Source organism: Biomphalaria glabrata, chromosome 8 (genome assembly GCF_947242115.1).
Source record: "Biomphalaria glabrata chromosome 8, xgBioGlab47.1, whole genome shotgun sequence".
In the NCBI taxonomy this organism is placed as follows: domain Eukaryota; kingdom Metazoa; phylum Mollusca; class Gastropoda; family Planorbidae; genus Biomphalaria; species Biomphalaria glabrata.
The window spans coordinates 23,168,411-23,186,740 of record NC_074718.1 but is presented as its reverse complement, the minus strand read 5'-3'; the positions used below and the strand labels follow the sequence as shown (position 1 = coordinate 23,186,740).

Sequence of the window (18,330 nt, the reverse complement as noted above, 5' to 3'; positions counted from 1 at the left end):
AGAGTTCTTCATCCTATGTTTACATAGCAATAACAAGCTTTTAGCCTTATTTAGACTTTATTTGAAATTTTTTTTTTACGATATTGATTTATAAAAAATGCCACCATGGCTACAGTAGTACAAGACACACCCACAATGTTTACTACTGAAGAAACTTTATAATTATTCTATAATTTATCACAAATAAATAGTGATTTTGATCGAGATTAGATCCAGTAACTATTATATTATTATTATATATCTAGAGATCTAGCTAGATGTAGAGATAAAAGCTTAGATCTAGTCAATCTTGATATACATTCCAGACTTAGCCTTAGCCACCCTTGAACAATACTAGATCTGGATCTAGATAGTAAATACTAATTATAATATCCAAGTCTGTTGCTAAATCTAGACCTACTCTCTATCTAAATCTTCCCCTATAAACATGCCCATTACGGCCCAGTATCAGTTTTAATTAGGGTTATCCCCCTTTGCCCTAATTGCAGCCCTAAATAGCCCAAATCGCGCCCTAATGGGCGCGCATACCGTTTGCACATTGGCGTCATTAGGTTCCCATAAGGGACCAATACGGGCTACCCTAATCGTGCCAATATCGGCCCAGAATGGGTAAACCCACTTCCGGATTCATTGGGGATTTCCAGAATCGCGCCCTAATCAAGCCCATACTAGTCCCAATGGTTTAGTAACTGAGATTTTCATTGGGGTTTAATTAGGGATAACCCTTATTGTGCCAATATCGGTCCGATGCTGGCCTGAATGGTTTAGTAACTGAAATATTTGTTAGGGTTCAATTAGGGATAACCCTTATTGTGCCATTATCGGTCCAATGCTGGCCCTAATGGTTTAGTAATTGAAATATTAATTAGGGTTCAATTAGGGATAACCCTTATTGTGCCAATATCGGTCCGATGCTGGCCTGAATGGTTTAGTAACTGAAATATTTATTAGGGTTCAATTAGGGATAACCCTTATTGTGCCATTATCGGTCCAATGCTGGCCCTAATGGTTTAGTAATTGAAATATTAATTAGGGTTCAATTAGGGATAACCCTTATTGTGCCATTATCGGTCCGATGCTGGCCCTAATGGTTTAGTAACTGAAATATTTATTAGGGCTCAATTAGGTATTATCATGCAAATACTGTCTCCGATGGTTCAGTCATTAAATTTTATTATGGCTTAATTAGGAATAATCTTTAATGTTTTTCAATACTGTAGTTTAAAACAAATTCATTAGTGATTTTTTGTTTATAATGCCCTTTTTGTTCAAATGCAGCTCAATGGTTTAGTATGAGATTTTTAACCTTTTACATAGGTCTACTTTCACACTGATGATTTAGATCTAGCAATAGAATTATTTGACATAATTGTTTGGAAATTATAATAATTGAATCAGTGCATGATTTCTATATACATCTAGCTATAATGTCAACATATTTATAAAGTAATGGACAAGTTAAATTACATTTTTGGGTTTGAACACTATCAAACAATACAATTTTTGGTAACGTACTATATAAGACTTGCATGCTCTGATCATTTATTCTAAAATCAAACTTACACAATTAACTTTTTTTTATTTTTTATTCATGGAATAATTAACCAACACAAAAGACAAATATAACAGCACAAACAAGATATCAAGACAGCATTTTCATTCAATTCTCAGCATTCTTTACAAGCTGACTTCAAGACTGGTGGCAATAATTCATATTTTGACTTCCATGCAGCAGCTGGAACAAACAAACAAACAAATAAATATTATAGTCATGTAATAAAACTACCTTCAAGCTGTATTAATAATAAAAAGAATCTAACAATTAAACATCAGAAGACCTTACATTTATATATTACATTTATCTATGTGGACATACTATTTAACGGTTATATTTCCAGCCCTTGATGATAAAGGGTGCTCAAAAATTAGGTTGCTTCTAAAGCCTATTAAGCAACACAAAAATTAATGGTATTTCAAAATTTGGAGTTCAATCTTCTCCTTACATTAAATGTTATGAATTGGTGTCAGCAAATGTGGCACTGGTATTTGACTATGCTAAAAGTGCAATGGCAGACTAGATCGAGCTAGGCTTCAATTCATTCAATATTATATTTTGTCCAATTTATTTATATTAACTTTATCACAGGCTCTTACTAATACAACTATATTCTGTTGTAATTAGAGTTCTATGGTAATTTTAAAAATAAGTTGGTTGAAAAGTTATTCTAGAATTAAAATAAACAATTATCACAGTGAAACTTAAAAAAAACATTAAAAAAAAAACCACAACCAGCATATTTCAAAATTAGGATAGCATTTCTTTATTTACATTTAATAAATTCCATCCCATTAACAATTTACTTTCAGATTGCTGATCAGTAATCTAAAAGCAAAATTTAATTCTTACCTTCTTGAGCAGGCTTGCTTATGAAAAGATGATGAACAGCATCTGTACTGCATTCATAGGTTATTATTAACCTAAAAGATTAATGTCAACTTCCCCTAAAGAAAATGTGGCGATCTGTTAAAAAAAATAAAAAAATAAATAAATAAAAACATAAAAAATGTTTAAAGAATGCAAAAAAAATAATATTACAATAGAGGCAAAACACAAAATGTTTAAGGTAAGGTATACAAGAAGGATTGTTGCTATATAATGACATTAGGTCAAAAACAATTCTATGTAGGCCCTATTTTCATTGTATAAATGTTCATTATAATTTTTTATGCAAATTAATAATGAACTTAAATCTCAGTGAAATTACAAAAAGCTGAAGATATTGCTCTCGAACATTGTTTCACAAGATTAACATTTATTTTACATTTTCTTTATTTAATCGATTTGATCTCATTAAAATTTTCATTTGGTTTGGGGGGATGGGGGGGGGGGGGGTGTCACTGATCAGTAATCTTAAAGAAAAATTTATTCTTCGTACCTTTTTGAGCAGGCTTCCTCATGAAAAGATATTGAACAGCCTCTGTAGTGCATACATAGACAATTCTTATTGTCAGCTGCCCTTAAAGAAAACTGGCATTCTAAAAAAAAAAAAAATAAAAAAAAAAAAATTACAATAAAGACAAATCCTGAAATGTTTATGGTATGGTGTATAAGAAAAACTGTTGCTATAGCCTAATGATGAGACTCTGTATTTTTTCTTTAACAGTATCCACACAATGAAATTTTAAAAAGCCTAAGCCTTAGCTAAGCCTATAGAATGAATCCTAGATCAAATTGTAGAAAAATGTATAATATAATAATTAGTATTAAGACCTCTAGATATTCTAGCTAGATCTAAATATAATCTAGATCTATGTCTAGTTTATAGATCTAGAATTTCTAGATCTGTATAGATCTATTTAATTCTATTACATAGAGCCTAGAGTCTTTAAAATTTACAAAAAATAAAATCTAACATATATTGAGTATTGGTGAATAAAGATGTAACGCTACCTGGACCTGGTTATGTGGTATGCACGATGGACTGTTTGGTCGCCTCGTTGGTCTCTGCATGGTCGTCTGGTTCATACCCTGCAACTGCCATCACTTCCCTAAGCTCTTTTGAGGTTTAGACTACCAAGTAGATATCTTCAACTCTGAAGGAACATTTAAAAAAAACAAAAACAATGTCAATATAGGGCTATAGTCTATAGCAGCTATAGGGTTAGCCGTTAGTGGCGTTAGTCTATTATATAAAGGCCCCTAATATAGATATACTATATATATACATATTTTTCTAGACATATCTCAATATCTGATTTTAAAACCAATATAAACGTTTGATTTTATTTATTTGTATAAATTTAAACATTCTTAGATTCTAAACTCTAGACTAGATTTTCAAGATCTGGAGTGTAGGCCTAATATTGTACATTAGTCTCTACAAAGTAAATATCTATATTATAAGATTATAAGTCTATACTATAGGTCTATGACTATAACTAGTTACTAGATCTAGAATTATTTAATCTAAATGACCTATCGCCTATAGTATGAAAAAATTAAAGATTAGTCTGTATTAACAATATATTAATTAAATATTATTCTATATCTACTAAATTTTCTAATAACAACTAGATTTTAGAATCTCTAGACTATTCTAGACTATCTTTTATTAGATCTAGATCTAAGTTTACTAAGTCTTAGTATATCTTATAAGTCTAGGTCAATTTTTTCTAACCTCAAAATATTTGAATTAGAATAGAACTAAAATCTATATATGAGTATGAGTACTATGAGTATAATAATTATTATATTAATATACCAAAGTGTCCAAAGTCCTAAGTCTAAGTATTAGTTTACAGTTACGTGACTAGATAGGCATATAGACTAGATCTAATATTCTGCCCTAAAAGTTAAAAGGTAGTAGATTTAGATTTAAGATCTAGTAAGTCCTTAACTAAATCTAATTCTATGCTGCAGATGCATTAGCCATTTCATGGTAGATTCTAGAATCTAGATCTAGAATCTATTCTAAATAGTAAATCAGTAAATCTAGTCACATAACGCATGAATGTTAATCACTTAAGTTAAGTCTAAGTCGTCTAGATCTAGATTTAATAGGTCTCAAGTCTAGATATATTAATATATATATTAATAATATTATATCGTACTAGATCTAGTAGCCTATTACTACTATTAGATATTATAATAAAACTAGTCTAGAGAGATCTATAGAATAATATATAATCTCTAGATCTAGATTCTTAGCATTCTAGTAGATTATCTAGATATATCTATAAATCTATTCTAAGTCTAGACCTAATCTACTATCTAGATTAGATCTGTTAGTAGTGTTAGAGTACTTAGAGATTCGTCATCTGATGATGATCTGTACTTGTGATAGGCTTAAGACTTTAACTTATAAGTTACGACCATTCCAAATGAATTTCCGTGGCTGCTGCCATTGCTGCCATGAGTTGAAGAACATATATTTGATATATGCATTGATATCAAGAAGTACAGCTCATATAATTATTTATAATAGATCTATTATATTAATGAAAGTCTAGATTGACTAGACCTAGACTAGAATGACTATAGCTCTATAACTTGTAGTATAACTAATAACTTAACAGATTTAGATCTAGATCTAGCTAGCTCTAATTTGATCCACGTGTGTACGCTCTAGAGTGAAGACTGAATAATCCAGTTTGTGCCGAATATCGCGAGCTTAAAAGAAATAAATGCTTCTTTTTCATTGGTCGAAAAAAATGTTAAAATGTATAAAACTTTTTTTAAAATCTAAATCTAAAAAAAAAACAACAAAAAAACAAATATGTTCTCCTTTAACTTTAGATTCTATGTGTGATTAAATATTACTAGATATAGATATATTTTTTTAGTGTGCACATTAAAAAATCAGACACACACACACACACTATTTGATTACGAAAAGTCTGCATTGGGCCCATACGGGTAAAACTTCACTATTCCAGTTAGGGATTTCCCCAATAGAACCCTAATTAATTTTTTTTTTAAATCTTAATATTACTTACAAAAAGGATTCAAAGCAACATTTAGCTTTAAGACGATTAATACTACATTTTAAAACATCATAATATTGTTTTTTATGTTATAATAAAGATTTCATCATGTTGGTTCTGGCGTGATTGGGGAAATCCCACACCGGCACGAAAGCGGAAAGACGTTAACGGCCCAATAACTAAAATCCCACACCGATCCGTTAACGTTTTTATAGGGGCGATTGTAAGTAGGTCAATCTACCCAATGAAACCTTATTACCCCACACCGCGCCAGAATGGTTTCCATGGGGCTTTGTTTATAGGGTCATTATCACTTAGATCTACATCACTATTATAGAAATTCTAAGAAATATTATAAATTTTCTTCTCTTCACTAGTAAACATTGTGGGTGTGTCTTGGACTAGCCTAGCCATGATGTTGATTTTTGCAGATAAACAATAGAAAAAAAAATCTAAAATGGGCAAAAAATGCCCAAAGTGGATGATTATTGGATGGAGATCTACTATTTCTGTTCTTTTTATTTGTTCTAGACTTAGATCTAGAGACAAGAGCTTAGATCTAGTCAATCTCGATCCACACTTTACACCTAGCCTTATGACTTATGACAATTCTAGTTCTAGATCTAAATATTATATATAATATATAAATAATAAATACAAATCTAGATTCTAATAAATTATCGTACACCTACACTAAATCTAAACTTACTTACTCAGTTATAATATAGTATATAATTGAAAACAACAGAAATGGTAGATGGTATGAATTTTTTGCTTATTATTTTGTTAGTATTTTTTTTAGTATTGTTTATTTGTAAAAATCATCTTCGCCAAGGCTTTATTTGTTCATATTGCACTCTGACTTGTAAGTAAAATAAATACTGGTAAATAAAAGTGAAATATAAAATTATTCTACATTCATTATTTATCACAAATGAACAGAAATAATGAAACTCTAGATCTTAGGTAAACTGAATTAGAATTGGTGTTGTCCTTTGTCTATTTCGAGATCTACGCTTGGATCTCTTGCTATCCTATATCTGGCACTGGTGTGGTATTAGAATCAAAGATGTCTTAGGCAATTAAAAGTAAGAGAAATATAGATCTAAATCCCATTGATTCACATGTACATAATATTTCAGTACATTTGATTGATAGATTTTGTGCTGGTATCTATTGCTATTGGTAGTCATAAAAAGTGCAATAACTTTCCCTTTTTGGCTGACTAAAAAGCCAGGTAAAAATAATATTATAATCAGTAATTCATCATCTTTTATTGACTGTTTTATGACTATTCTTTTTGATAATGCTGTAAGTATTCTAATATGCTGTTTCAACAGTAATGCAAAGATGAAAATCTAGATTTATGTCTCACAAGTACTAAGTCTGGCATCCATTTTTTTTGTTATAATGTTATATTATTTAGATTATAATTTGTATCTTATATTTAAATGAAAAGTTGTTTTCATTTTCAAACTCTCCATTCATTTACCTTTAATTTGATACCAAAAATGTTACTATAGCATCATTGGTACTTGAATTACAAATTTTTGTTTTAGTCATATTAGGAAGAAAAAAAGTTTTTCTAAAAAAGTAGCATTTTTTTTGACAAAATAACACCGCACTCAATGAGTTAATAAACACACATATACAAGCCAAAATGTTTATTAAAGAAAATGATGTGAAAAACAAACACACATTTACATTTAGTATGTGAAAAATATGTCTTAACACAAACACTCATGCAAAACATAGATATGAATAATTCTTTTAAAAGAAATAATACAATAAACGTACATAATGTATTTCGCGCCAAAACGTCCCATTGCCAAAACGGCTCGCACCAAAACGTCCTGCTTCGCAGATTTTCATTCCTCCTAGCTAGTTAGAACAGGAACAGAGTATTTTCTGGATAATATTTTTGCCCCTATGTGTGGACAGGGGCTATGTAAGGAAGTTACAATAGTTTTAAAATGATAATATCTGTTTTATGAGATTTAAAAAATTACTTTATCCTACACTTAACTAAAGAGGGCTGTTAGAGTGTTTAAATTTAGCTTTGAAAAGAAGCTGCAATTAGGACATTGAAATGTTTGGGCTAAACTAAATTTGGTGCCTGCTATCAGAAAATGAACTCAGCATGTGTTAGGACTATGTTTTTGTGGTTTGCTAAAAAAAAAATATTCTAAGTATTTTTTTTTTCCATAAAAAAACTTTTTTGTTCTGTCAATTATTAGGTCAGAATATTTTTTTTTTCAAGTTTCATAAGACTGATGTTTTTTTTTCTTCAGGTTTTTCCCTGGCCTGAAAGCTCAGAGGGGAAGTCTGCACTTTATAAATTTCAACAGTTTGATGAGCTAGTACTAGATGCCAGAGGAGGTAAAGGTCGTGAGTACCATATGGACCTTGGTCAGTTCAGTAAATATCTGGAGCAGCACAACAGTGGTCACATATTCAATACCTTGTTTGGACTGGATTCTAAAAATGTGGAGGATGGGGTCTGACCTAGGTTTTCACTGGTATTATACAAATAGCATAGAAATGGATTTCAAAGCAATATCAACTTGACAGTGGAGAGAGGGATAAATAATTGTTTAAACATTTGATGGTGCAAGAAAGTGTAGGGTTAAAACATGTTCAATAAAAATACCTCTCTTTCTGTTCAACTAGTTACAAGTGGTTTTGAACAAAATAACTAGCTTACCTTGGACTAGGCAGAAGTCGCATATTTGATATACTAAAAATTGAAACAACAAATATATTAGGGCTCTATTTCAATTTTGAATAATATTCTAGGAAATATTACTATAAACAAAATCAACTTCTCTAATCTTAGCTTACAACTTTGTGGTGAGGTTGTGGATGTGTAAACAACTAATAAAAATTATTAGGCTACATAATCCTTCAATTTTATTTCTTCTTCCACTTATTGTTTTTTTATCGTGGAACATATACACCTGGCTCAGGTTTTTTAAGGGCTCAGATTTCCTGCCCATAAAAAAAAATTAATTAATCTCCTTGTTACATGTGAAAACTTTTTTATCTTGATGTTTGTGCTAGGTATGAGTTTTCGATTTGTACAATTTAGAATGAGCAGCCCTCAGATTTGGATCTTGGATTGTTTTTAAAGTTAAGAAGCTCTTCAAACGCATTTGTGATATCTATGATTCATATGTATGACTATTCCCTTAGAAACTGGGCTGTTTGGTGTAGAGCCAAATTGTTCTTGTACAACTCCAATGAAATGGCATATGTATATATAGTAGTAAATCTCAGGCAAGCACTCAACAAAGGAAGATTAACAGTTACACTGATTTAATAATTAATTAACTAAAAGTAATCGAGACACACAAACCAAAGTTCTCTAAGTTTTTCTTCACAACTTTTTCAGAATTCACCATTGTCTTTTAAGCAGTAAGAGTTCACTTTTGTTTTTTTTTTTGTTTTTGTTCACGACCTCTGGCCGAATGATTGAGAGGCACCAGTGTCAAGAAGAAAGCATTAATTTTCAGCACAGATTTTACTGTCTACCTTCAGACACCTGCTCTGCACCAACATGGAGACTGGAATAATGTTAATAGGGGCTCCCACTTTGTGGTTCACCGGTTTTTGCCCCTTGAAATCGGTGAATGCTAGTTTCCCTGGTAGTTATGTGGAACTTGTCGGGCATTTGTTTCTGGTCTGTATTGGGCGGGTTGTCTTGTACAATTTCTTTGTAGATGTCCATGTTCGTCGCAGTTTTAACATCAGACATTTGTTCTATGCTCTTGCAGTGCCTCTTACTCCCTTCTAAGAAGTTGTATAATATCTTCTTCCTGAACCTCTAGCCTTCGACCATAATCAATGTTTTTTGACGTATCCTTGGCGTCTTCATAAGACAACGTTAACTAGGGCTTCGCTTGCTTTGCATTTGCCACTATTTCTGTCAGCTTTCTTTAGCTCCGGGTCTCGAATGGCATCGATGATGACTACCTCTAGAAACTCAGATGCTGCTGTTGGGTACGCCAGATAAGCAAGACGTTTAATGTCTGTTTTTAGATCCTGTAAATTTTCACTGGCACGTTGTTGTCAGGTTTTCAGCTGGACTCTATGCACTTCTTGTAAATGCTCATCTCCGTATCTAAGCTCCAAAGCTTGTATGATGGCATTGTGGTCTTGCTGGTTTGAGATAGCAGTTTGGAAGCTTTTCCTCTCATAGCTAACACTAGAGCAGTCGATTTCTCTTCCTCACTGCTCCACTTATTGACCTTGGCAGTTGCCCCAAATTGCCTTTTGTAGACAGACCAAAGACAAACCCATCAAAAACAGGAGGCTTAATCTTCCCATAAACTACAGGTAACTTGTCTCCTGCATCTTACTCATACCTTCTTTCACTTGAGCCTTAATTTCTTCTATTTCTTTTCCCACAGCGTCAGCCCTCTCTGGTTCATTTTCTCATCCACATTGTTTTTGTGCTGGTTCATTGTTTCTAAGTCAGTTTTTATGCCCAGATAACGAAACAAGCAAATCTGGACAAAATGAATGAAAAAGTTTGCGGTGATTATCTTCAGATTCACCAAAGAATGAAATTAATTTATTTCTGATGCATGAATAATCTTTCCTTTCTTTTTTATCCATACAAGATATGATATTGAAACTCGATCCTGTGAGTCTTGATAGAAGACTTTTCATCTGGACCTATATTATTAAATGTACTTGTTTTTGTATGAAGTATTATTGCTTGAAGTATCTTGTCTACTACAAGTTTCAGTTTATCTTTCTTTTTAATTTATATTTCATTCTCTTTGGAGTTGTCTTTCTTTTTCTTCTTTCTTTCTTTGATATTCTTTCTTTCTTTCTCTATTCTCTCTTTCTCTTCTTTTTTCCTCTCTGGCATTGTCTTCTCCTCTTCGACTCAATCTCTTCTTTCTCTCTTTGATATTCTTGGTCCAGCCTTGATTGAACAAACCTGGTTTCTCATTTCCCTTTAAACCTAATTTGTTCAGCTGTGTCCAAAATGCTATCAGTCTGACATATTAAAAATATCTTTTTGAAGTTTATCAATATTACAACAAAACAAAATATTGCATGTTTACACTAACAGGTATTGAACACAACAGTAGAAACACTATAAAGTTTATCTTCACTTTAAAGTGAAATATGAATATGAAAAAAAAAATAAAATTTCAATACACAAAATATCATAGACTCATGCACTAAAAATAAATATAATGGGGGTCTAAACCAGTGGTTTTCAACCCTTTTTGTATATTTTCTCTTTAAAAAAATTCCCTGTCATAATTTGTTTAAAGTCGTTTCATAATTCTCATTTTGAATTTTTGAACATTACTTTCTTTAGATTTAATTTTAAATTAAATTATTATATTTATTGTAACTATTATTATTACTGAATCCACTAAAAAAAATTGTACTTCAGCTAATAGAAACCTTGTGCCTTATGCAATTTGACAATATAATATGTCAGGCTTTAAATTAGTCAAATCAAGGCCAATTGTCACCTCTAGTGGCTATATCCAGTCTATTTCTTTGCTTTGCTTAGTGTGACCTTATACCATGATTAGGTCATAATACCAGTGACTTCTGCTGTACTGGCAAGGTAGTCCAGTGGTACTTCCTGGTCCCAAATTATACTACCTAGGTTATTAATTATAGCCTCTAGATATACAACTTATTGAGACATACAAATAATAATAATAAGATTTCAGTTGCAACTAATGAGTTTATTTAGAAACAACAACAACAAAAAAAGATCATAAATAAAAATGGAAATAAAGGCCAATAAAAATAAAATAAAATAATGAAAAAATAAAAATAGTAGACAGGTTCAGGTCAAAACAATCAAAGGACCGCCATCACTGAGGCACACTAGTGTCTTATTTCAATAACAAAACAATGGCTTACACAAAATATAGTAGGAAAGATACAGGTCATAACATTCAAATGACCATCATCCCTGAGACACACAACTGTCTTGTCTCAAAACAAAAGTTTATCTTTTAAATACTATTTGACCCTAATCTAGTCTTTAGAGAAAAAGAAAACACATCCAGGAGAGTATAAGAGACTAAGTAGACATATAATATTTACAGAAACCAACTGATTAAAAACAAATAAATAAAGTCTACTTAGCTTGTTATTGAAAAAAACATTCCCATAACAGTGGCACACTCCTTTTGTAACACAGTGAGAGCACAACACAAGAATGAGATAAACATTACGTAGACTCAGTTCAAAATTATGTATACTGGTCAGCTCAAAGACTCAAGAGAAAGTGGCAATTGAATACAGTCAATTGAGACTTAGTGTAATTAAAGGGGATTAACTCTTCTTGACATAAAAAAGTAACTACTCTTATTATCCCCTTAGTCAGACTTAGTAAGTTTTTTACAGCACTAAATCCAGTTTTAACTATTTATGTTGAGGGAAATGCTTAAAATTACAATTACATTTTTGACCACAAGCTTGTTATTTAGCAGATTTCAATGTTGACATATCTCTGTTGTTCTTCCTATGTTAACATTCTTTTTACTGACATATGACATAATTTTGTAAGATTTAAGCAGAATATAGTTGTGGACTAAAAACTCTAGCAACATCTGCTTTGCTGCCGTTTGAAAATACTGCTTGAATAGTTCAGGTGTTTTATTTATTGCTCATGAAGATTTTTAAAATGCTCTATGGATTTGTCTATTTTCTCAGGAAACTTGCTATTTGTTCCTGAAGCCGACTTTTTCATCCAAAATAGACACATTAGCATATGTTTATATTGTGGGGATTCAATAAATCCCATGGAAAGATAAGTAACTGCATACTGGCAAGTTTTTCTTTTGGCCGACAATGTTAATGTGTTCATTGTTAAATAAATGTTGGCTTTAACATTTGAAACAAATTTACATATTAATATATTAACAAGCTCTAGTTTTTGTATCAAAAACATTTGCATGTGTAAGGATTAAAAATTAAAATAGATACATTACACTTAAAGCTAAAAAAAAATATATATATCATAAAGAAAGGAGACCACGAAATCAAATTGAAAGCATTATCTAACATTGTTTCTTACTTAAATTAGAAGAAAGCTAATTAAAAATGTGTCTCTTTGGCAGGGCTAATTTTGAAGAAATTTAATTTGTTTGTTTCAGAGAAGCTCAAGTTTCTTCTTTCAATTCTACATGAATCTTTTGAGCCTAGCACTTGCCTACTGCCCCTTTCCTCCCAGTTCTCCCCATTTTCATGATATTGTCCCGCCAGGGGGCATTCTTGCCCCTGTTGAAGACCTTGGTCTAGACAATATATATTATAAAAAAAAAATTACATCACAATACTAAAAACAATTATCTCATCTCTCTCTTATCTCTGCCTGTGGTCTCTTGTAACTAGCTTCCTCCAGGCATCTCGGTTCTGGGCGAGTCTCTCTAAATGTCCCCATGTCTTGCCCATCTGCTTCCAAATCGCAGCGCCTTGTATTCCTGGGCTGTCCCCTCTTCCTCTTTCCTTGGGGGTTCCAGATAAGGGCTTGTCTTGTTATTTGGATGCAGTTAATTTATTATAATTATAGAGAATACAAATTACAACCAGGGCAAAATAGACTAAATAATTATTTTATACCTGTATATTTCAGATCAGATCAAAGACATGGGCAATATGGTGCCAACTTCAGTAATAAGTACCCACTCTTTTAGAACTGATCAGAACATTCTTTTATAATTCTTCATTGAGCATGTTTTACTGAGAGATTTTAGAGATAATTTTTTTTTTTCCTTTTCAGTCACCTCATTTTCATGTTTTCTTGCAACCCAGAAAAACATGTTTCCAAGTGCTAAAATGTGGGCCACTTCATTATATCATTAATTTGGTTACTTCTTTTACCATTAGCTTATTTATTGCTGTATTCTATTTGTCTTTTAAGGTGTCCTTTGGTACACCATTGATTCTTTCAATTCATTCACCTACAATAGGGCAAGAATCTAATATTACATTTTCTTATTCAATGTTCAAATAGCCCATTTTGGATACTAGTTACCCTTAGCAAAAAGCTGGGTATAAATCTCTTACACCAATTCATTTGTTATGCTTAATTGTGAACATGAACAAAATGCCTATCTTGGCAATCTGTGCTAGGCTTTGTTTTACCAGACATGATTGATGAACACATTGTAGACAAAACATTTCAAACAGAAAACTAATAACCCAAAGAAATTCTTTTTCATTTTCTTAGTACTAATACATGTTAACCAAGCAATCCCAATTAATTCTAAATGTTTGCTCTTTTTGAATTCTAGACCAATGTCAGCCTGATGCAGGACACTACCCTAAGATGGAGGATATGTCCTCATATTGCCTGATGTTTTGTAATCCTGTAGGACTTGTGCCCATCTTTTCCTTTCTTTCATAAACAGAAATATAAAAAGTTTCTGAGCTGACTTTAATGCCAAATGTCAGTATGTATGTCTTTTTGTTAACAATATAAACACTGAAAACAGAAGTAGAAGGGAAATAACAATGTAAATTACCAGTTTACTATTCAGCTCTTTTTTAAAAAATTAGTTACATCCCTTTACTTCCTTCCTTTTTTGTAATTGTTTGCCGGTGGTTAAAACCAATCATTCTGATTTCTGGTTTGTGTCAGGGTTACTTCTTCAAGCTTTGGCTCAGGTCTTTTATTATTTTATAAGGTAACATGTGATTGAGTAACTCTTAAGTATATACTTAATACAATGGACATTAAGTAATTTACAATGTATGTAGGGGATGATAATGGTGGTAATAATCAGACTTTGTTGACTTGAACACTTCATATATATGCGAATGATATTAACAAATGTTAACAACAATCAGCACCCTGCAGTTTCACTACCCAACACCTCAGTATTTATCCAGCACACAACACTAGACCACTGCTGGCTCTAGTTCAGACCCAAAAACAGAAATTGGGCACAAATTAAACAAGGTACAGACCAGTTTGGTTTATGTGAAGCATTTTCTTTATATTCATTGGCCTTTTTCAGTCATAAGACATCTAGGGCTGTTCTCATGGAGCTTTTCTTGTTATAGCAATAAAACCCATTTTGAAAGGGCTTTTTTACCTGCATACGTCTCATGTGAAAGTAGAATCTGTATTTTGATTTCCTCATCTTGCATTATGGAACCCAAGTAGCAGTATTTGTGCACAAAATTGAAAATAGTAAAATGAAAAGCCCTGGAGCCAAGACACATGCTTGCTTTACTTTTTACTCCATTGTGCTTGTTGATGCTTTCTGAGCAATCCGTTAAACTGTACTGTGCCCATCATGTTGTCTTGGAAAGATTTAATCATCATATTCAACAGTTTTGGTGTGCAGCCTATTTAGTGCATAATTTTAAAAAAGGTCACCTATGCTTACAAGTTCAAAAGCTTTAGTGATATGAAGGCAATGTACTGAGGTATTTTTTTTGCTTTGCAGTTTTCTTGTAGCTGTCATAGAAAATCTTGAAAATTGTAGACCACAGAGCATGTTGTTGCAGCCTCTGAGCACCACATGAACGAAGCCATCATAAATGCCTCTTTTGTCTGTGAGCTGGGTGCTTTCACTGAGCTCAACTCAATGTTCATTGGCACAGGGTTGTGCTGTACTGTAGCCCTAACCTCCTTCAGTAAATGTGCATTGCATGGAGTAGACTTTGCTTTATATGAGTAAGTGCATCTCCCTTTGCTTATATAGGTGATAGAGTAGCTTTTGTCTGTAGAATTTTGGTGTTTAAATTTTGTTTCATTGGGAACATCTTAATGCTGGCAACACTTTTGGGTTGTTTATTGCAAAACCAATGCCATGGATTCTGGGGCTTTATTCTGGCTTCCCTTGCCAGTAAAATATGTTTTCTATAAGAAATTCACTGTCTGCCAGTCTGGTTTCTTGCAACCAGGCCACATCAACCTTTAGTCTGTTCAGTTCTCTATCAATGATCGCTGTTTGATGACTACGAAAGCCAGGACACATTGATGACTACTAAAGCCAGGACACATTGATGACTACTAAAGCCAGGACACATTGATGAGAACTAAAGCCAGGAAACATTCTATGTACCATTTGCAAGACGTTATAATGATGAGGGCTTTCTTATAATTACTTTGCCAGGTGCAGGTTTGCAGCTTGCTTGTTGCAGGCAGCTGTGGCATGATAGCACTTTGTCCTGGGGCTACTTGACTTAATGCAGGCAGCTGTGGCATGATAGCACTTTGTCCTGGGGCTACTTGACTTAATGCAGGCAGTAGCTATCCTTTTTTTTTTTTTTTTTTCAATGCAAAAAAAAAGTGAGGATCTCTTACACATGAAGCATTTGAGTTTTATTTGCATGGCACCCTCCCATTCAGAAATCATATTTCTCTCATTGTACCCTTTCCCCTTCAATGCAAACTCACATTGCTCCTAGTTAAAGTTAGGGCTCATGTTAGATAACATATAAATATGGTTAGAGAACAAAGTGGACCACACTAATTTCAGCAAATGAAACCTGATCATTTGAATTCCCTTTCACTACTGGTGATGGCATGTATGAAGAATCTCTTGTGTTGAAGTGATAATTTTTTTTTTTAATTAAAAAAAAATGTAATCCTCACTTTGACTTCTGATTATTTTCCACCTGGAACTTGTAGTCATCATTAACATCCATCCTCTGATCATGATTTACACAGGAGAGGTAATGCTTTTATTGAATGAAATATATTTCCTTGGGAATGGCATAAAACTAGGGCACATCCTCACTCATTGAAGGCTGCACACAACACATTCATAATGCTTCTCTTCATGCCAATGTTTGGTTCTAAACACTTTATTGATAGACTCACTGGACCAGTAGTTGAGACTGTCTTTCAGTCTCCTACATTGATTATAGCCTTCATTTCTCATGTGACATTTTGTTGTGGAACTAGTTCCTTCAAATAATGGATCATAAAACTTTCCTGGGCATTAGGGTTTTTATTTCTTTTTGTTTTTTTTCTTATTTGCACAAGTATTTCATTCTTTTAATTCATTTACTGCAAGACTCTGTTATAAAATTGAATTGAAGACACAAATTAAGTTGTTTTTTTTTACTCTTGACCTGCTGTGGATGTCTGATTAAGTTTTTTTTTTTTTACTCTTGAACTGCTGTGGATGTCTGATTAAGTTGTTTTTTTTTACTCTTGAACTGCTGTGGATGTCTGATTAAGTTTTTTTTTTTTACTCTTGAACTGCTGTGGATGTCTGATTAAGTTTTTTTTTTCTTCTTGAACTGCTGTGGATGTCTGATTAAGTTTTTTTTTTTACTCTTGAACTGCCATGGATGTCTGATTAAGTTTTTTTTTTTTACTCTTGAACTGCTGTGGATGTCTGATTAAGTTTTTTTTTTTTACTCTTGAACTGCTGTGGATGTCTGATTAAGTTTTTTTTTTTACTCTTGAACTGCTGTGGATGTCTGATTAAGTTTTTTTTTTTACTCTTGAACTGCTGTGGATGTCTGATTAAGTTTTTTTTTTTTACTCTTGAACTGCTGTGGATGTCTGATTAAGTTTTTTTTTTTACTCTTGAACTGCTGTGGATGTCTGATTAAGTTTTTTTTTTTTACTCTTGAACTGCTGTGGATGTCTGATTAAGTTTTTTTTTTTTACTCTTGAACTGCTGTGGATGTCTGATTAAGAGGACTGAAGGATAATAGGATGACAGCCCAGTATTTAAGACTAGTGACTGTGTTCACATTGTTATTTTCATTAGTCATTCTATGATAATTATTTTCCATCGGATGTATTTTTTTCTTAGGGCATAGTGCAATGATAATATATTTTGTGGGACTTGGACTAAGTGCTTAGAGTCTAATCATGGTTCTAATGAATCAATATCAGTATACACTTTTCTTCTCAAAGAATATTTGATGTTTCTCATGATTCCACATTCCCATTGTGTTATCATTTGTTGAAATGTACAGGAATATAATCAAGTCTGAAATTTGTTGGCTATAAGAAATACAAAAAAGTTTTTATGTATTTTGTTTCTTTTTGAATAAAGAAAATAATTAGAAAAAAAAGGTATTGATTTTATCAAAATAATTTTAGGTGTAAAAATACATTACTGCTGGCTGAATGTTATTTTCTGTTTAGCTTACAATAGAACTGTTATGAAATGTAGAATAATCAATAAGTTGATAATGTCTGTTACACTTTGCTAGGTGCTAAAAGACTAAATAATATGACAACTTGTCCATTAGCTTTAATAAATTGATAGTTGTAGATCTTGTTCTTGTCTTATCCAAGCTTTGTATTAACATTTCTCAAGTGCCTTATAAATAAATAAATAAAGAGCTACAAATTTAACTGAATTTGTTGTTATTGAATTGTAAGCATTTTTTGTGTTAGAATTGGAAAATATAGGTGAACTAGTAATGGGACTGGAATTAAAAACTTCATCAGCTAAGACCATCACATTAGACCAGTGATGCCCAAAATACGGCCCGCGGGCCAGATTCGGCCCGCGACCTGGTTCCATCCGGCCCGCCGAAAAGTCGACATAAAGTGCAGAAATGTATCTTTACCTACACTATGGCCCTCACTTTTGATCTGATTAGTTGCTATCATGTCAATTGTTCTTTTATGAAATGGGACTCTGTATGTAAAATCTACCAGAAAAGGTGAACTTCCCTTTTTTTGTTTCGGAACATGATAATACGCTTACATATTTGTTTTATACAAAAAGTTTAGCTATTTAAACTAACACCATAAAGTCGGCATTATGAAACAAATATTCCGGCATTCTTGTTAAAAAAAAAAGGGATAAACTTCAAATGTGCTATAGATGAATGTAAGTACTAGATACACTGGTTTCTAATCAAATAGTT

The 18,330-nt window shown here is 32.3% G+C and overlaps 1 protein-coding gene and 1 long non-coding RNA gene across 6 annotated transcripts in view; one reads left to right on the top strand and one right to left on the bottom strand.

Moving 5' to 3' along the window:
• The window catches only part of LOC106054571 (RWD domain-containing protein 2A-like), a 37,523-nt gene extending 19,714 nt beyond the window's left edge, over positions 1–17,809 (top strand). For all 3 annotated transcript variants that reach the window (XM_013210493.2, XM_056037939.1, XM_056037940.1), the window contains one exon: positions 7,776–17,809. In XM_013210493.2, the coding sequence (XP_013065947.2) occupies positions 7,776–7,988 (213 nt within the window). In that variant the 3' untranslated portion in view covers positions 7,989–17,809. The remainder of the gene's footprint in view (positions 1–7,775) is intronic.
• On the bottom strand, positions 1,568–5,789 carry LOC129927697 (uncharacterized). 3 transcript variants are annotated; one of them, XR_008779336.1, is made up of 5 exons: positions 5,075–5,789; positions 3,452–3,594; positions 2,937–3,036; positions 2,408–2,521; positions 1,568–1,735 (listed from the first exon to the last, which is right to left on the bottom strand). It is a non-coding gene; the product is annotated as an uncharacterized LOC129927697 (long non-coding RNA). The 3 variants fall into 3 exon arrangements; XR_008779337.1 differs by lacking the exon at positions 5,075–5,789 and adding an exon at positions 4,804–4,905 and having other exon boundaries at positions 2,330–2,521; XR_008779335.1 differs by lacking the exon at positions 5,075–5,789 and adding an exon at positions 4,804–4,901.
• Positions 17,810–18,330: the final 521 nt, after the last annotated feature.